We start from the raw sequence: 21532 nt of genomic DNA on the forward strand, positions 1-21532 counted from the left end.
CTTCTCTTAGAGCAATCGCAAACCAAATTTGGGGGTCCGTTTATATGGGGGCTATACGTAAAAGTGGACCGATATGGCCCATTTGCAATACCATCCGACCTACATCAATAACAACTACTTGTGCCAAGTTTCAAGTCGATAGCTTGTTTCGTTCGGAAGTTAGCGTGATTTCAACAGACGGACGGACGGACATGCTCAGATCGACTCAGAATTTCACCACGACCCAGAATATATACTTTATGGGGTCTTAGAGCAATATTTCGATGTGTTACAAACGGAATGACAAAGTTAATATACCCCTCATCCTATGGTGGAGGGAATAAAAATCTTTGTATTAATCTGAATAGTCTTTGCCTCTTCTGGAACTCATCGCAGTATTCACTACACAACACACGTTCTTCAGATCTCTCAGAAAAAATAGTTGTTTTGACTCATACGTGAGAACAGTGTTTTCGGATACTGATAGAAAAGCGCAAAGAGCTGATTTTCCTGCAGAACATCTCATTTGTGGGCAATTTTTGATAGCGATGGCCTACATGCACAAAACGATATTTGCGCTAACTTCTCATTAGCTCGATACTTTGACTACCAAGGACAATTTGCAGAATTGAAGATCTTATATGTTTCATGCAATACGGGTTTTTCGTTCTCGTAAGTATGGTAATTTCCACACGAAATTAACATAAAAGACCCAAATTGAATCATCCCACACCGCCACATATACACTAAAGGCTATGGAAATTTGCTTTAACCAGTAATGAAACATATGTCTAGTTAGGTTTGTGGAGATTGGTATCTGGCATTTTCTTTTCAATAACTTAATAATACCAGAGAGCAGGAAATACAAGAGAAAGAAAATTGCTTTTCTGCGAAGAAAACAAATTTCAACCGTATAGATGTCGCACAATGACCGCAGTGTTTTGGTATTACCGGCGTTGCGGTCGAAGCGTTGCATTGATAAATTAACTATACAAACATCGTCAGTTATAATTTCAAATTCTCTGCCAAAAATTTAATAGAATGAAAACATTTAAAACACAGGAAATTTGTTATTAAAAAGTAGGTTCTCCTATTTTCCTTAAGTTTCGTAAAGGCGGCAGAAAACAGAACTGGATAACGCCGACGCAAATCGTTGATAGTTGAGATAAACGCCGACAAAAACTGCATGATATTGCATGAAATTTTCCTCATGACTGTCACCTACTGACGCAGTCTCGGTTCACAGTTTCCTTTCTGATAATACGAATTCGAGTACAAAAACATCCCCCATTTAAGAATTTTTTGTACATTTGGGAGGATTTTTAGGGGTAACATTTATTTGACAAACACTGCTGATATTGGAGAAATTTTTCTCAAGACTGCCACCTACCAGGGATGAAAAATAAAATTTTTAAGAAAGTACAAAAAAGGTATTTTTTTGAGCGAAAAAGTACTTTTCACTAAATTTCAACAAAAATCCCATTGGGTTATTATTGTCAAGAACTTCTTTAGACTGAATTTTAAGCAAATAAAATTTTGTTTGTCAACTCCTCAATTAAAAAAAAAAACAAAATTGTGAAAATTTTCTATAGAAATAAAATTTTGAGAAAATTTTCTATAGAAATAAAATTTTGACAAAATTTTCTATAAAATAAAATTTTGAGAAAATTTGTATAGAAATAAAATTTTGACAAAAATTTTTATAGAAATAAAATTTTGAGAAAATTTTCTATAGAAATAAAATTGTGACAAAAATTTCTATAGAAATAAAATTTTGGCAAAATTTTCTATAGAAATAAGATGTTGACAAAAAATAAAATAAAATTTTGACAAAATTTTCCCAAAAAAAAAAACTTCTCATCTAGAAAGTGTTCATGTGGAAGCGTAATATAGAAATGCGTGTTTTTTTTTCGACTAAAACATTCTTGCAATTCAATAAATGGGTGTTTTTGACTATGGCTTTTACAAAATCGAGATTTTATTCCCGCATGGACTTGTCTGTTTTGCCAAAGTTGTAAAAGATTATTAGCAAATAAGTTTGTTAAAGACTTTCTCAAAATATTAAAATATTTTGCCAAAACTATTGTGTACATAAAAGTTACTAAATCATTCCGGGGGGTACTACGGTACTGACCAGGGTGGAAAAGTATTGAAAAAAGTTCTATAGTACTGCATTTTCCATCCCTGCCACCTACTAACGCAGTATCGCTTCACAGTTTCGTTGTCTTCTATTTCCTACTCTCTGATAATACCAATTCCAGTGTTGCCAGGTGGGGGTTTCCCCCCTTCTTTAGGGATATTTGGTACGTTTGGGGGGATTTTTATGGATAACATTTATTTGAAGGTATTTTTAGTGGTAAAAACTATTTAAAATCTTATAAAGTTGAATAATCCTCAAGTGAATTCGAAACAATTCTGCAATCAATTTGGAGAAAAGCATGTGTGCAAGGTCAGCCCAAGTTTCTAAATATAAGCTAGTATTCATTAGCATTAGTTTCACTATGCTTTTCAAATTGAAAGGCCATTTTCAAAGTTCGATATAATTAAAAACCAATTAAGAAATCCTATGTTAACTCCAACCGCTAGAAGTATTTTAAGACTTGAAAATTCCTTTAATTATGGGTGTCATAATTCAATTTGTACACTGCATCTGCACAAAATTTAGAAATTGTTGACTCTTTTGTCGAATAATGAATGAATTTCCTTTTTTATTTGTCTTCTTTATAAACAAAATTATATTTAAGTACACCCAGAAAAAAGGAGCTCTAATGCCAACTGAACTTTATTTTAGTTCATGAAGATTAGTTGATTTTAGTTAAATTTTGCACAATATGAGTAAATGTTCCTTATTTGAATAATTTTTTGCTAACTTTAATGATGTGAACTAAAAATCAGAAAAAAATTGTATACAAATATAGTGCACAATTTTACTAAAAAATAAAATAGTTAATGTTTTCCTAAAATGGCAGAAGTTTGCTTAAATTGAGTTCATAAGTCTCTTAAATGAGTAAATTTTACTAAAATTGTACCTGTCTCGAACTTCGTACAGCGCTAAAGACATTTTAACAATTTTTAAATCCAATTTTTTCTTCCAACATATGAAATTTTCTTAAACAACAGAAAAAAATAATTATTTAAAAAAAAAATTCTTCAATTTGACAAAAAGTATTAACTTATTTGTAACATGTTGCAATTAGAAAACTATTTTAGTTAAAATTTTCTAAAATAAACCTACATTTTCTTCCACGGTGGGGCCACTTTTTTTTTGGGTGTAGTTTGATTTAAAACATTTATTCATTGCTTGGTGTTGTTTTACATGCTCTTTTAATTGATATACATATTGTATTTTTTGTTGTTTTGTTAATTGAATTTTTCAAGTGTATCATTCCAGAAGTTTTTCACAAAATGTGGATACCCATTTTGTTCTTATTTCCAAAAACGAAAACTATGACCAATTTGGGATTTTTTCTTAAGATTTGGGGGAAGGTTCAAAGATCACCTGGAAACACTGGCCAATTCCTTAATCTTCATGTCCAAAAAGCTCCTATTAAAATTGCCATAATATGTAAGATAAATATATATTGTTTAACAAATTAAAGGAAATTTATTAGACATAACTTCTCAGCTAGAAAATTTGGAAATTGTTCCACAAATGTACTCCTAAAGAAGTTCCTTATTTTACTTACCCAGGAGGTTCTTTTGATTCAATTTTGTAAAACTAGCTTTTTTCATATTTTAAAGTAATAATATTTACTTTTCCTATTTCAAAAGCTTTAAACAGAGAGAAAAAAAAACAATAAAATAGTACAAATTATTAAAATTTTGTCAAAAAAAAATCGAAATAAAATATTTGAAGTCAAAAGTTCGTCATAAGCGTTAGAATGTATAAAAATTAAAAAAATAAGTTAATAAATAACAAGTAAGGAAAGTCTAAAGTCGGGTGGGGCCGACTATATTATACCCTTCACCACTTTGAAGATCAAAATTTTCGATCTACACAGTGGTTTCGGTTTGTCCCAAATACATATATTTAAATATCACTCGACCTGGACAGAATTTGATAGACTTCTATAAAATCTATAGACTCAAAATTTAAGTCGGCTAATGCACTAGGGTGGAACACAATGTTAGTAAAAACATATGAGAAACATTCAAATCTAAAGCAATTTTAAGGAAACTTCGCAAAATTTTATTTATGATTTATCGCTCGATATATATGTATTAGATGTTTAGGAAAATTAGAGTCATTTTTACAACTTTTCGACTAAGCAGTGGCGATTTTACAAGGAAAATGTTGGTATTTTAACCATTTTTGTCGAAATCAGAAAAACATATATATGGAAGCTATATCTAAATCTGAACCGATTTCAACCAAATTTGGAACGCATAGCTACAATGCTAATTCTACTCCCTGTGCTAAATTTCAACTAAATCGGAGTTAAAAATTGGCCACTGTGGTCATATGAGTGTAAATCGGGCGAACGATATATATGGGAGCTATATCTAAATCTGAACCGATTTCAACCAAATTTGGCACCCATACCTACAATGCCAATTCTACTCCCTGTGCAAAATTTCAATTAAATCGGAGTACAAGATTGGCTACTGTGGTCATATGAGTGTAAAACGGGCGAACGATATATATGGGAGCTATATCTAAATCTGAACCGATTTCAATAAAATTTGGCACACTTGACTACACTACTAATTGTACTACTAGTACAAAATTTCAACCAAATTGGGGTACAACTCTGGCTTCTGTGACCGTATTAGTCCATATCGGGCGAAAGATATATATGGGAGCTATATCTAAATCTGAAACGATTTCAATAAAATTCGGCACACTTGACTATAATACTAATTGTTCGTTTAGTGCAAAATTTTAAGCAAATTGGCTTCTCTGGCTTCTGGGGCCATATAAGTCCATATCGGGCGAAATGTATATATGGGAGCTATATCCAAATCTGAACCGATTTCTTCCAAAATCAATAGGGTTCTATTCTGAGACATAACACATACTTGTGCCGAATTTGAAGTCGATTGGACTAAAATTGCGACCTAGACTTTGATTACAAAAATGTGTTCACGGACAGACGGACATGGCTATATCGACTCAGGAGCCCACCCTGAGTATTTTCGCCAAAGCCACCATGTGTCTATCTCGTCTCCTTATGGGTGTTGCAAACATATGCACTAACTTATAATACCCTGTTCCACGGTGTGGCGCAGGGTATAACAATTATTTATTTGCTTAAATGTCACAGAAATATATAATTCACATCCAAAATACTTAGGAAGTGATTTAAATTCAGTGCAACGCCTGTTGAAATGGTGGACATCCACCCAAAGCCATGTTAAATTCATCGCTTCTTCGTCAATCTTTCAAAAAGAATATTTTCACTACTTTTTGACTACGCTTTTAGTGCTGCGTAATTTTTTTCTATTTTTCATCGAAAATTCCCTATGAAGGAAAATTTGTGAATTAGAACATAATAACATCCATGAATTAAAATAAAGTTAAATTGGCTTTATTGCCCTCTTTTTTGAGTAGTGTAAATGTAGCCATTGATCCATAGAATGTATTCTTTAATTGGTCAAATCATATGTTCCAGACTTAAGGTTAGTATTAAGATCGAGTTTAGTCTCTAAAATCGAAAATAAAGCAGTAAAAAAATGCAAATTTTCTTAAAACTTGATTGGGAATACGACAAACCAATTTGTCACAAAGTTTATATTCTTTATAAAGTAAATGAAAAATGGAGATGTTATCGGCTAAACTCGAACTAAAAACCGACCTGTAACTAAAATTTCCATAAAATAAATATTACAATGTTTGTGGAAGAATTTATCGGCTAAACTCGAACTAAAAACCGACCTGTAACTAAAATTTCCATAAAATAAATATTACAATGCTTGTGGAAGAATTCCCTGCCGTGGTGAGGAAACTTAGACCAAGTAGTTATTATACAGGGTCAATAATTAGTTTTACATATATTATGGGTGCTCTTAAACTGAAAAAAAAAAAACTTTTTGAAATTTTTAGTTAATATTGATTTGGTTCTTAGATTATCAATTTCAATTCTGCTTGAACAAAAGTATTCTATTCTAATGTAAATTATATTTTTGCAGTGGTTCCCATTACGAGGGTCAGTGGCAAAATGGACGACGTCATGGCTTAGGTGTCGAACAAGTGGGGCGACAAATATACCGTGGCGAATGGTCAAAGGAAGGCCACAAAGGTCGTTATGGTGTACGTGAGAGTACAGTATCGACAGCAAGGTATGAAGGCACCTGGAATTTGGGCTACCAAGATGGCTACGGCTGTGAATCATATGCTGATGGTGGTAAGTTATTACGTTTATTAATTTATTATGTCTTAAAATATATTTATTAGAGAGGGAAAATAAATAATTTAAAAACGAGTTCATAAAAAAATATATATATTAGGAAATTCAATATTACATAAAAGGGTTTCAAGTATGTAATTTTATGTCTAAAGTTGTTTTTCTCTCCATTTGTGACAAGTGCTAACACGTACACAAAATCGTAGCAAAGATAATCTAGAAGAAGACGCAGCCAGTTTCTCTGAGAGAAAGAGAGAAAAATTAAATATCAAATTGTATGAGAACAAGTATATACAGTAGTAAATTCGGCCGGGCCACCACCATGAATCAAATATAATTGTTTCCTATGAAAATTTATTATATATTAATTAAAATATACTCAGACAGTCAACCTGCAATAAAATCCTTGGACTCTGTGTTCCTCAACTCGAAAACGGCCATCGACTGCCGCAAATCTCTCAATGAGATGGCTGAGCAGCACAATATTCACCTAATATGGGTGCCTGGCCATAGGAACATACCGGGGAACTGTGAAGCAGATGAGCTAGCAAGGCTAGGAACTACCTTACATATTCCAGGGGAACTAGAATCTGTTGGTATGCTTCTGGCTACCTGCAAGCTCTTACTGCATGAGAAGGCTGTCATGATGGCAAATGTTCGATGGGAGAATTGCAAGGGAGAATTGCTAGGAACTACCTTACATATTCCAGGGGAACTAGAATCTGTTGGTATGCCTCTGGCTACCTGCAAGCTCTTACTGCGTTAGAAGGCTGTCATGATGGCAAATGTTCGATGGGAGTATTGCAAGGATTGTAACGACACCAAGCAAATATGGCCTCATTTAAACTTAAACCGCACACTAGATATGCTAGAGTTCTCGAGACGCCAGATTTTACAAAAACTATTGGTGCGAAGTATAATGACTATTGTATGAGCTGTCATGATGCGGAGGAAAAGGAACCAATAAAACACCTCTTGTGTGAGTGTCCTGCATTTTGTGTAAGGCGTAAGCAAATTTTAGGGACATATAAATTTAGGGGCATATAATAGATTACTGGTGGACCTGGAAAACGTTAACTTAAGCAGTCTGCTAATGTTTTTGGAACAATCTGGTTGGTTCAACAGAAGAAAATAATCGAGAAGGTTCAGCCGTTAAAACTAGAAGTGCCCATATGTAATAGGTACTTTTAGTTAATGTAGTATCACAATGGACTGAATAGTCTAAGTGAGCCTGACTCTTAATCGGGCTGCCACTTTAACCTAACCTAACCTAACCTATGAAAATTTTAGGGGGGTTTGATGACAGATATTTTCCCAAGCAGATCAGTGCGCCTTCTATACCCTCAATAAGTGTGTGATGGGGGCTATACCAAAACATGGAAGGATACACACAGTATTCAACACATTTAATTGTAGTTCTAGAATCAAGACCCCAAATCGGAGGGCCGGTTTATAAGGAGGCTATATCAAAAACTGTACCGATACTCAACATATTCGGCACACCTCTTTATGGCCCTAGAATACCTCTAGATTTCCAATTTAAGCAAATTGGATAAAAACTACGGATTCTAGAAGACCAAGAAGTAAAATCTGGTGATCGGTTTATATGGTGGCTATATCTGCACATCTCTTTATTTTCCTAGAATATCTCTAGATTTCCAATTTCAGGCAAATTGGATAAAAACTACGGATTCTAGAAGCCCAAGAAGTAAAAACTGTAGATCGGTCTATATGGGGGCTATATCGAAACATGGTCCGATAATCACCATTTTCGGCACATCTCTTTATTTTCCTAGAATACCTCTAGATTTCCAATTTCAGGCAAATTGGGTAAAAACTACGGATTCTAGAAGCCCTAGAAATAAAATCGGGAGATCGGTCTATATGGGGGCTATATCGAAACATGGTCCGATAATCACCATTTTCAACACACCTCTTTAAGGTCCTGGAATACTTCTAGATTTCCGATTTGAGGCAAATTGGGTAAAAATTACGGATTCTAGAAGACCAAGATGTAAAATCGGCATATCGGTCTATATGGTGGCTATATCAAAACATGGACCGATACTCACCATTTTCGGCACACCTCTTTAGGGTCCTAGAATACCTCTAGATTTCAAATTTCAGGTAAATTGGTTTAAAACTACGGATTCTAGAAGCCCAAGAAGTAAAAACGGGAGATCGGTCTATATGGGGGCTATATCAAAACATCGACCGATATTTTCCCAAGCAGATCAGTGCGCCTTCTATACCCTCAATAAGTGTGTGATGGGGGCTATACCAAAACATGGAAGGATACACACAGTATTCAGCACATTTAATTGTAGTTCTAGAATCAAGACCCCAAATCGGAGGGCCGGTTTATAAGGGGGCTATATCAAAAACTGTACCGATACTCAACATATTCGGCACACCTCTTTAGGGTACTAGAATACCTCGAGATTTCCAATTTCAGGCAAATTGGGTACAAACTACGGATTCTAGAAGCCCAAGAAGTAAAATCGGGAGATCGGTTTATATGGGGGCTATACAACATACAACATGGACTGACAGGCACCATTTTCGGTACACTTTTTGATGGTCCTAAAATACCTCTAGATTTCCAATTTCAGGCAAATTGGATAAAAACTACAGTTTTTATAAGCGCAAGACCCCAAATCGGGAGGTCGGTTTATATGGGGACTATATCAAAGCTTGGACCGATATAGCCCATCTTCGAACTTGACCTGCCTGCAAACAAAAGACGAATCTGTGCCAATAGCGCCATTATTGAAGGCTGTAGCGTGATTACAACAGACAGACTGATGGACAGACAGACGGATACGCCTATATCGTCTTAGAATTTCTCACTGATCAAGAATATATATATACTTTATATAGTCGGAAATCGATATTTCGATGTGTTACAAACGGAATGACAAACTTATTATACCCCTGTCATCATTCTATGGTGGTGGTTACAAAAATTTGCTTTATGTCTCAATTTTTTCCTCTGCCTAGGAATTAATTAAAACAGCAATATTTTCAAAAAACCACAATAAATATTCCTGTTTATTATACATATACTTTCCATTTTAATTTTTTATCATAGTTTTGGTATTATTTTGAGGTTGTTAATTCAATTTATAAAAAATCACAAATTTTATTGATATTTTCCAATGCAAACGGCAGTTCCGTTGAGAGAAATATCGACGCAAACTTCATGATATTATATTGATAGAGACCCCTGGTGCTTCAGTTTTGTTATGACAAAACTGCGGCTTCTTCTAGATTGTGTTTGGTCGTAGGCAGTACGGGAAAGTTCAAGGAAATATTTAGCTTGACTAGTCTAGTATGAAATATAAGTTAAATTAAATATATTCATGAATTAGAAAAAGTCACACATTGACCTTAAAATCAATGACTGATTCTATACAACGAATTACAGTTAATGTTTCCAAAAAATGTTTTTTTTTTTCAAAAGACTTACATTCGAATATGCATCCTTCAAACAAAACAGTTTTTCACACCAGCTAACAGTAATATACAAAAAGTTGATTTGAATGACATACATACGTCCCAGATTCTGGTACTTTGTACCCATGTACCTAACATATGTTCGTTTAGGTTTGTGTGTCTCTGTCTCTGTATAGTGCCTTCATTTTTTAGTTAATATCTTAGTTTGAAAGAGAACTCAACATGTATTGTCTCTTAGTTGTTGTTGTTTTCGAGCTATGCATGAGATCATTTTTTTCTTCTTTCCTTCAGCATTTTTTTTGTGTGTTTTTGGCTCATAGTCAAAACATCAAAACGACATTGTTTTGTTGGCGGGGGTTTAAAGGCGAACATTCCTATATAACGTTTTCATAAATAAATAAAAAAAAAAAAAAAAAAAAAAAAAAAAAAAAAAAAAAACATTCATACATAACGGCATACAATGACAACAGCAACAACAACAAAACTATTGTACAAATCTATGCACAATCAAACAAATATAGAGATGTACATATATCTACTACAAATCGTATACTAGAGTAGTGTATATGTATATAGTTTATGGTTTAAAAAATATTATTATTATTATTATTTGTATGATTTTCGTAAATAATTTTATAGTGATTTTTATTTAAAAATATTTTAAAAGCTATAGGCGGCTAAAACAAAAATGTAACTGAATCATAAACCATAAACTGACGTCATTTCTTTCAATCGCAATCATTCCTCTCAAGTCATGTTAAAAATATGTCAATCCATTGGTCTCCCCTGGCCGAGAAATTTTATCTCTTCCATTCTCAGCAATGGCTGGTATACATTTTGAAATTTTCTTAACAAGTGCCTGCAGCTGCAGTTTTTTTTTTCTTATTTCGAATACTGATATTATCTCAATTGTTCATTTTTCATTCTATTCAAATGTGCAAAAATATAGGATGAAATTCATGGTGTATGAGTGAGAGTATGGTGTATATATGTATTGGCATGTCACGACACGTATGCCACCATATCGTTTGGTACATTGGTACTTATCTGCGTATGAGTTATATTAATAGCACAACAACTTTTTATTAATACTCATACGGCACCCTGATCATTACTTGGTTGATGGCAAGCGCTTAAACGATTTGACGCAGTAATAATTAAATAGGAAAATAAAAAACAAAGATAATTAGTTCATAGCAACTACAGTTATTTGCAATCTCATGAGTGTGTGTGTTGTATAGGGACTAAGTCACCTGTATCCCTATGTCATGAGAAAAACTTTTCTCAAACCCATTAAAACCGTTTCTCTCAAGGCCATAGCACACACACATTCACAATCACCTCAAAGCCATAGCGTATAAGAGAATGCGTTAACTATTATTTATCAGCATTAACATTAGAGTGGGTCAATAAGAAATCATAAAGTTTTTGGAAATTGTATTAATAACATATTTTATTAGATCCCAAAAAATTAAAAATAGATTAAAAATCTAAGAACAAAACACTTTCAGCACACACAATTGTGTTTTTCTGGTTCAATCAAGAAAATTATTTGAAAGTCAATTAAAAAATTAATTGATACTATTAATTTATGTGATTGATTTTCAATTAAAAAATTTGTCGAATCAATTAAATTTTTTATTGCGTATTTTTTAAAACTCAATTATAGTCTAATCTGCACAGAAAAAATATTCACGAAAATTTTGATTATAAAAAAAATGTTTTAAAAATAGTTCGTTGCAAATGAAAAGCATTTGGAAATATTATAAAAAAAAATAAAAATCTACAAACTACAAAAAATTAAATATATATATAACAAATAACACTTTAAGGAATATTGAAAATACAAAAATATTTTGTTAAAAAATATATAGGGTGGCAGTTGTAACCAAGTAAACCGCTATATTTTTTTACATTTTATACTTCAAAAGCAAAAATGTCGCAAATAAAATAAAATGCTGGAACATTTTAAAGGGTGATATGGTCAAAATTTGGTCAATATAAACTTGACGTATTTCTTTCAATTTTGCATTTCAAAAACCTGAACACCCCTCATTTTTAAGGTGTGTGTGTAGAATGTTGCTCCTATTTTGGTTTTGGAATACACTCTTCAGTTGTCAAAATGCCGTCCAAGCAAGAAGAGCAGCGTATCAAAATTTTGCTCGCGCATCGCGAAAATCCGAGCTACTCGCACGCATAGCCGGCAAAAGCGCTAAAAGTTGCCTAATCAACCGTTACAAATGTAATTAAAGTGTTTGGGGAACGTTTGTCGACAGCCAGGAAGTCTGGATCGGGGGGAAATCGAAAACCGGAAGCCGCTGAGACGACAAAGAGAGTTGCCGGTAGTTTCAAGCGAAACCCTAACCTCTCTCTCCGAGATGCCGCAAATAAGCTGGGTGTATCGTCTACAACCGTGCATCGAGCCAAAAACGAGCCGGACTATCGACTTACAAGAAGGTAGTGACTCCAAATCGCGATGATAAACAAAATACGACGGCCAAAGCGCGATCCCGGAGGCTGTACACGACGATGCTGACGAAGTTTGACTGCGTGGTAATGGACGACGAAACCTACGTCAAAGCCGACTACAAGTAGCTTCCGGGACAGGAGTTTTATACGGCAAAAGGAAGGGGAAAGGTAGCAGATATTTTCAAGCACATAAAACTGTCAAAGTTCGCAAAGAAATATCTGGTTTGGCAAGCCATCTGTACCTGTGGCTTCAAAATCAGCATTTTCATAGCTTACGGGACTGTCAACCAAGAAATTAACGTGAAAGAGTGTTTGAATAAACGTCTGCTGCCTTTCCTGAAGAAACACGGTTGTTCCGTACTGTTTTGGCCGGATTTGGCATCTTGCCATTACGGTAAAAAGGGCATGGAGTGGTACGCCGCCAAAAACGTGCAGGTGATTCCCAAGGACAAGAACCCTCCCAACACGTCAGAGCTCCGCCCAATTGAGAAATACTGGGCTATTGTCAAGCGGAACCTAAAGAAGACCAAAAAAACTGCTAAGGACGAGCAGCAGTGTTCAATGCAAACTGGCTTTCTGCGGCGAAGAAGGTGGACAAGGTGGCTGTACAAAATCTGATGGCAGGTGTCAAGCGTGAGGCCCGGCAATTCGGATTTGGAAAAGCGAAAGCCTAACTGAATATTTTTCCTGAATTTTATACTAATTGAACTTGAAAAAGAAATTTAATTTGATTTTTTAAATAAACGATTTCACTGATTTACACGCGTTTTCCCTTGACCAAATTTTGACTGGATCACCCTTCAGTTCGAATTTTCTACCTTTAGCAAGAATTGTGGCCTTCAAACGACCGACAAAGCCATTCAAGAAGTTCGAATCTTGAGATCTTGAAAAAAAATTAGACAAAACTTTCTATAGAAATAGAATTTTAACAAACTTTTCTATAGAAATAGAATTTAACAAACTTTTCTATAGAAATAAAATTTTGACAAAATTTTCTATAGAAATAAAATTTTGACAAAATTTTCTATAGAAGTAAAATTTTGACAAAATTTTCTATAGAAATAAAATTTTAACAAAATTTTCTATAGAAATAAAATTTTGACAAAAATTTCTATAAAAATAAAATTTAAACAAAATTTTCTATAGAAATAAAATTTTGACAAAATTTTCTATAGAAATAAAATTTTAACAAAATTTTCTATAGAAATAAAATTTTGACAAAATTTTCTATATAAAAAATTTTTTGAAAATTTTTTCTATAGAAATAAAATTTTGACAAAATTTTCCATAGAAATAAAATTTTGGCAACATTTTCTATAGAAACAAAATTTTGACAAAATTTTTTATAGAAATAAAATTTTGACATGTTTGTTGTATACAGGGTAACTGCCACAAAATGTTAAGAAGTCAAACTTTTTTAATGAAAATATTTATGTTACTACAAAACACATTTCTAAATTTTAAAACTACCACTTTAACGTGAGCCACCGTGGTGCAATGGTTAGCATGCCTGCCTTGCATACACAAGGTCGTGAGTTCGATTCCTGCTTCGACCGAACACCAAAAAATTTTTCAGCGGTGGATTATCCCACCTCTGTAATGCTGGTGACATTTCTGTGGGTTTCAAAGCTTCCCCAGCAAAGAAATTTGGAAGTTCTTCCAAAGGCACAACTTTAAAAGCACTTCCAGAAGATGTACTCCCAATGATGTTCTTTATTTTAACTACCCAGGAAGTTCTTTTAATGTAATATTTTTTAACTTGGTTTTTTCATACTTTTAATGGGTAATTTTAACTTTTTTTGTTTCAAATAGATTAAAAACACACCCTCACAAAAAATCGCTTCTGTAACATATACTCCCAAACATATTTTGCTTCAAGCATATACATTTTTGGGTATTGCCCAAACATTTACATGTTTGATCTCTTCCAATATATAATATGTTTGAAAGCATATTGGTCTAAACAATATAATATGTTTGGGTAGTCTAAGTTCCAAACATTTTGTATTTTTGCATCCAAATTCAATAATGTTGTCTTCCAAAAAACAATATGTTATCATGTGAACATATAATATGTTTGGAAGCATTTTGCACCCAAAAATATTATTTGCTTAAAAAAAATTCTCCCAAACAATATTGTGCTCAAAATTTTATTTATTTATTTATATATTTACAATCATAATGAATTATGAAATTAAACAGGTAATATAGGTGCTAACAACATAGGTTTTCGACCTGAATGCTCAAAATTTTGTTTCTGCCTAATTGTATATACCCTCACATCTTTCTCACTTCCACGAGATTTTTTAGTTCTTAGCACCTTTTTCTGTAATACAAACATTGTAGAAGAAATTGTTCAATTTTATGATTTTTTTATTTTAATTTTACCTTTTACCGGACGGGGATTCGAACAGCGGACCACACAGTTTGTAAGGATCAAAGAAGTAGCTGATCAATTGCTCAAGGGAAAATAAAATGTTAATTTTTTAATAACCAGCAATAACCACCAACTTAATTCAATATCGCTCCCTGTTAAATAGCGCTCCAAGCTACTAAACTCATATATGTTTATAGGCTATTTCTAAATTAATATATGTTTGCATCCAAGCATATTATATTTACAAACATTTTATGTCCCAAACATAATATATTCTAACATATTAACATATATGTCCCAAACATGTTATGCTAGTTTATGAACATTATATGATTGTACTCAAAAATATTGTGTTTAAAAATTTGTGTTCCAAACATATAATGTTTATAGCCAAACATATGAAAAACAGTCTTTTTCATCCGTGCAGAGTAAAAATTCATAAAATGATACAAATCATTTAAATTTAGTCGAAAAAAATGCTAAGTCCAATCTGAAAAAATTGTGAATTTTTGAAAATATTTGAGGTCAAACGTTTCCGACAAGCGTTAGAAAACATTAAAAATTATAAAAATTATTTACTTGACAAAATATCACAGAATTTTTTAATTTACATCCAAAACATTGAATTCGGATCACACCTAAAGAAGTGATGCAAATTCAGTGCAACGGCTGTTAAAATGGAGGACTTCCATCCTATGACAAGCCCGTGTTAAATTCATCACTCCTGCGTCAATTTTGCACCACTTCCGGATCCAAAATGAACATTTTCATTACTTTTTTGGCGACACTTTCTTTGCTGGGTCGCTCAGTGGTTTCACTGCAATGTGGAACGCTGTTCGGACTCGGCTATAAAAAGGAGGTCCCTTGTCATTGAGCTTAACATGGAATCGGGCAGCAGTCAGTGATAAGAGAGAAGTTCACCAATGTGGTATCACAATGGACTGAATAATCTAAGTGAGCCTGATAAATCGGGCTACCACCTAACCTAACCTAACCTAATCTAACGTGATCACTTTAATTGGATCGCAGTTGGTGAAATTCTATCAAAAATAGTATATTTTTTACTATTGGTAGATTGGTAGAATTCTTGATGTTTCGTAAACTATATCTCTCCAAATAAGAGGCATGTACATCAATTTTCTATAGAATACAAGTTTGACCAAATTTTCTATAAAATCAAAACTTTGAATTTTCTATAGAAATAAAATTTTCTAATGAAAAAAAAAAAAAAATCACAAAATTTTCTATAGAAAAAAATTAGACAAGAAATTTCAATTCGAATAAGATTTTGACAAAATTTTCTATAGAAATAAAATTTTGACAGGGTAACTGCCGCAAAATGTTAAGAAGTCAAATTTTTTATATGAATATATTTTATATGAAACAAAACACATTTCTAAATTTTAAAACTACACTCAAAAAAAAGTGAACTCTCTATTTCACTAAAGCCAATTTAACTTTATTTTAGTTCATAGAATTATTATGTTTGGAGAAAGTTTTCTTTACTCTAATAATTTTTTGTGTACGTTAGTTAAATTAACTAAACCCGAGGAAAAAAAATATACTCAAATGAAGCATAAAGATTAACTAAATTCGTGTCTTCCACAAAATAGTTCAGAATTTCTTTAAATTTGTAAATTTGACCAAAAATGCGTCCATCATGAACTTCGTATGTCACTAAATACATTCTTGCAATTTTGAACTACAAGTTTTTCCTTCAAACTACAAAATTTTCTTTAACAAGTGAAAAAACTTAGTTATGTCCAATAAATTTTCTTGAATTTGTCGAAAAATATGTACTTATTTTTACGACATCGGCGTGATGCCAACGTTTGCAATACTGTTTAGTTAAAATTTTCTACAAATATTCAAAATTTTCTAAAATTAACCGAAAGTTTTCTTCCTGGTGGGTTCACTGTTTTTTCAGTGTACCATAAGGGACCAATCACTTTAATATGGGTTAAATATATATCTCCACACTGATTCATACAATCCAGGGGCGGCGCGTTTGCCACTATTGATAGGATTCTACCAAAAAATTTAGATTTTTTACTGTTTGGTAGATTATTAAAATTCTTGATATTTTGCTTGATTTTGCAATTATATCTCTTCAAATAAGAGGTACATGAATTTTTCTATGGAAATACAATTTTGACCCTATTTTCTATTATATTAAATTTTTGACAGAATTTTCTATTGAAATAAAATTTTGTAAAAAAAATTTCTATAAAAATTACAATTTTGAAAAGGTTTTCTATAGAAATAAAATTTTGACGACATTTTCCATAGAAATAAAATTTGGACGAAATTTTCCACAGAAATACAATTTTGACGAAATTTTCCATAAAAATAAAATATGGAATTTTTTTTGTTTTGTTGATTTTTGGAAAAATTTTCTTAAAATGTTGTTAGATTATTTTTGGCACGAACGTTATTGTGAGGTAGAAAGCCATTCTTTGTTGAAATAAAATTTTGAAAAAAAAAATTCTATAGAAATTACAATTTTGAAAAGGTTTTCTATAGAAATAAAACTTTGACGACATTTTCCATAGAAATAAAATTTTGACGAAATTTTCCATAAAAATAAAATATGGAATTTTTTAAGTTTGGTACATTTTTGGAAAAATTTTCTTCAAATTTTGGTAGATTATTTTTGGCACGAGTGGCAAACGTGATTGAGATCCGGAGATTTTGGTGGCAATTGTGAGGTAGAAAGCCATTCTTGGTTGACAAGTGCTGAGTGCGATGGTTCAGAGTCCTGCTGGAATCAATGGTCTGTGGCTGAAATATGAATCGTCTTCGGCTGAAATGTATGCCCTCTCAAAGCTTCAATACAGACATTGGGACATTTTCCCGATAATAGGCACTTAATTTGTTCCCAAGGTCGATGAATACGAGCTTGCCATTGGCCGTTACGTAGACCATTCTTCACCATTATTCATCTCTTTGGAAAGTTAGCCTGATCATTTTGTTTGTTCAAACAGCTCAATAGCTTAAAACCAAATTTGGTAACTGACCACTTTCTTCCAAGCGAAGCAACTCCTTAACTATTTTTTTTTGCATCGGCGTGATCTTTTTGGAACATTTAGCTTAAAACCAAATTTGGTAACTGACCACTTTCTTCCAAGCGAAGCAACTCCTTAACTATTTTTTTTTTTGCATCGGTATGATCTTTTTGGAACATCAATGATTTTAGTCCCATCTCATTTCTCAATATGTATTGCATTCGTTCTTGCTTTATGTTCAGCTAATGTGGATTTCAATGAAATTTGGCCTTCAATTTTCGGATCATTCCTGGCGTTGTCATAGTTTTTTTCTTTTTATCCACTTTTTGGACGCGATGCCATACTGCCGGCCCTAAGGATAGCCCCCTGTTGTTCGCCAGCCAAATATGAAGCAATCTGACTAATAAGCTTGAATTCCATCACGGATAAATTTAATTCTGTATGAAATAGTTCAAAATGCTTTCAAAATCTTGTAAGCAATACAATGAACTGTCGCTGCATTAAATCTGTTAGCTGTAGATGAACGGTTTAGACATGATACCAAACTGAAGTTGGCTGCAATACGTATCAGCCACACTATATACGAGGTCTGATAAAAATAAGACTGAGGTGTGCACTGCTGCCGTATCATGGTGCAAGTTCCACGATTGGTTTGTCCACAATTCTGTCCGTTTCTGACGAATTGCTTCTCGCAAAAAAAAAAACTAGTGCCTCTCTAATACTCGTTTATCTATGAATAACTGCATGTTAGTCTATGTGATGGCATTCGAAGGACACTTTATGTCGTTATGCGACAACTTCGTTAGTGCTAGTGCAAATTTTTTCAAATACACACAATTCTTAATTGGATTCATTGTATATGGAGTTGTTCATTAGGGATCCCATCATTGCACTGTGTTATTGGATAGTAGTATGGAACAGCTAAACCCATCGTATGTTGACCATACATAGTTTAACCGTCATGGAAGGGGTGAGGTTGAGGGGTCTCTTGTTAGAGCAAAGGATTATTTATTACAATCTCTTACACCCTTCTGCCACTCACACTCATATTTGCTTTATGTGTTTGCAGGTAAATATCAAGGACAGTGGCAAGAAGGTAAACGCCATGGTTATGGTATACGTACATCGGCCCCCTTTGGTCTGGCCTCACATCATCGTCGTAAAGATGTACATGCCTCGATGGCTTCCCTTCGAAGTACAGAAAATACCGGTCCTGGTACCACAAAAGGAAATGCCAAAGGTGAAGAGGTGCGAGGTGGTTTTGTCCTCACCGCCAGATCCGATAAAGTGCCACAAAGGAGAAATAGCCTATCGGAGAAAACGAAAAAGGGATTTTTATCGGTAAGTTTTGAAGATGCCTATGGAGACCGAAAAAAGAATCCGTAATTCTTGTTTTTCATGTAGGGCCTTAAAATGCGAAAACAACGCAGCACTGGTGATTTAGCAACTCGTGGTACCCTAGCCTCAGGTAGCATACGTTCGACTATGTCAACAGCTTCTTGGCTAAGCACAGGATCAGAACAATCAAATTTAACAGCCAGGTTAGTTAGTACAGTCTCGCTCTCTCTCTCCCTTTCCTCAGACTAATTGTTTTTTCTGCTTTTTTGTTTTAAAGATCCATTCATACCGAATCGAATGCCAGCTTTACCATGGAAGATGATCAACTAGATCCTACCACTGTGGAAACCTATATGGGTGAATGGAAAAAGGATAAACGTTGTGGTTTTGGTGTGGCCGAACGCAGCGATGGCCTTAAGTATGAAGGAGAGTGGTATAATAACAAAAAACATGGCTATGGTGTAACCACTTTCCGCGATGGTACCTTCGAGGAAGGCAAATACAAGAATAATATCTTGATAACCAGCCAAAAGAAAAAGCATTTGTTTATAGCCCGTTCGCGCAAATTCCGTGAGCGTATTACCGCTTCGGTGGCTTCAGCTCAACGAGCTCTCAAAATGGCCATGCAGAGGTCCGATATTGCGGTTTCTCGTACCGCCACAGCCAATGCTAAAGCTCAAAGTGCCGATGTGGCTGCCGAACAGGCTCGTGTCGATTGCGACATGGCTGTGCAAATGGCTCGTGATTTTGCTCCAGACTTTAAGCCCACTGTGCTCGAGCGCTTTGATAAATTGCGTTTTCGTGAACGCTACAAGTCTCCCACATATCCACCCGTCGCGGGCGCGGGAGATTTGTTTGGTGGCCACACGGCTGCCCAGAGAGCAATGGCTCAACACAAGGGCATGCAGGCTCAGCAAGCTGCCGAGTTTCCGGTGCCCAGTTCAATGTACTCGCAACAACTGCCCGTTGCGCCTCAAACTGACCTATCGTCAATGGTGAATCAATCATCGCAACTGAGTGCCATCAATAACATCAATCAAATGTACCATCAGCAACAAAGCAATCCTCAAATGAATCCCGCATATCAATATCAGCAACAACAGCCTCCCGGGGGAAGTATGAGTGGCAGTAGGATGAATTTGAATCAAAGCTATTCGGGTCACAGTAATTTGAGTAGCAGCGGGAGTCCGGCCATGAAGCAAATGCAAACGGAGAATTTAACCTTCCAGAATGCGGAAGCCACGCACACTTTTACCACTATGCAGCAGCAACAACAGCAGGCATATCAGCAGCAGCAACAACAACAACAAATGCAAATGCAGCAGCAACAACAAGAGCAACAGCACCAACAACAATTGCGCCAACAGCAACAACAACAGGCCCAGCAAAGGAATCAATTGCATCAATCCCAATCGAATCTAGACTCGCCCATGTACAATGCCAATCAACAGCTACAGCTACAGCAGCAACAACAGCAGCAGCAGCAGCAAGCGGCGGCTCAACAAAGAAATCAATTGCATCAATCACAAACGAATCTAGACTCACCCCGATATAATCCCAGCCAATCTCGTCGACCCTCGCAAATGCTGTATCATCAACAACAAATGCAGCAGCAGCAGCAACAACAACTACAACATCAAATGGACCAAATCGATAGCATGACACGCTCAGGCAAGGCCCCCATGTTGGGACAAAGTAGTCAACAATCATCGATTGATCACTTCGATCATTACAAACGTCCCCCCAGTAGAGACTCATCCATAGATCGTTATGCCCGTGCAGCCAGCCGTTTAAGCGGTGGTATTGCATCGCGACAAGCTTCTGTTGATCGTTCAGCAGCAGCAACAGCCACCACTGTGGCCAATGACTCAAACTCTGTGTCGCAGGAGCAACAGCAGCGGCAAAGAGCTGGTTCGGTATTTAGGGGTTCAACGCCCGCACCATCGGCTGGAAATACGCCCACGGCCACGACGGGCAATGGATCGGTTCCAACTGGATCGGGACGTTTGTCGCGAGCCGGTACACCCAGTTTTAGTGCTAGCATTACAACGGGTCCCTCTATGGGCGTGGAGCCATTGTATTCGAAACCCAATCAACCATTTGAAGACATACTCCTGGTTAAGCGTACGCTGGGTCAGGATATCATTCCCTCGCCCTCACAGCCAAAGCGTACAGAAAGTCTGTATATGCCAGCTAAGCCGGCATCGCCATTAGCAGCCGCCGGTGGTGGTGGTGGCAAGAAATTGAAGGTAAGTTGTTGTTTTTTTTATTGAATTTTATTCAAAGAATACTGGCTATTTGGAATGATCGCCGTGCATATAAAGGGTCATGGGTTCGGTACCAGTTTCGAGCAAACACCCGGAGCCACCCTTGCAGTTTCGACCAAACACCAAAAACTTTTTCAGCGGTGGATTATCCCCTCTTAGCAATGTTGGTGACATTTCTGAGTGTTTCAAGGCTTCTCTAAGTGGAATATTGGTCTCGGTCTCGACTACAAAATGGTCCCTTGTCATTGGGCTAACCATAGAATCGGGTAGCTCTCATTCACAAGAGAGAAGAAGAAA

The 21532-nt window shown here is 34.9% G+C and overlaps 1 protein-coding gene across 5 annotated transcripts in view; it reads left to right on the plus strand.

The window, feature by feature from the left end:
* jp (junctophilin) overlaps positions 1-21532 on the plus strand; it is a 55338-nt gene that overhangs the window by 25850 nt on the left and 7956 nt on the right. For all 5 annotated transcript variants that reach the window (XM_075293230.1, XM_075293232.1, XM_075293231.1 and 2 more), the window contains exons 3-6: positions 6109-6323; positions 18700-18971; positions 19035-19171; positions 19246-21217. In XM_075293230.1, coding sequence (XP_075149345.1) covers positions 6109-6323; positions 18700-18971; positions 19035-19171; positions 19246-21217 — 2596 coding nt within the window. The remainder of the gene's footprint in view (positions 1-6108; positions 6324-18699; positions 18972-19034; positions 19172-19245; positions 21218-21532) is intronic.

The sequence above is a fragment of the Haematobia irritans genome, chromosome 2 (assembly GCF_050003625.1).
Source record: "Haematobia irritans isolate KBUSLIRL chromosome 2, ASM5000362v1, whole genome shotgun sequence".
In the NCBI taxonomy this organism is placed as follows: domain Eukaryota; kingdom Metazoa; phylum Arthropoda; class Insecta; order Diptera; family Muscidae; genus Haematobia; species Haematobia irritans.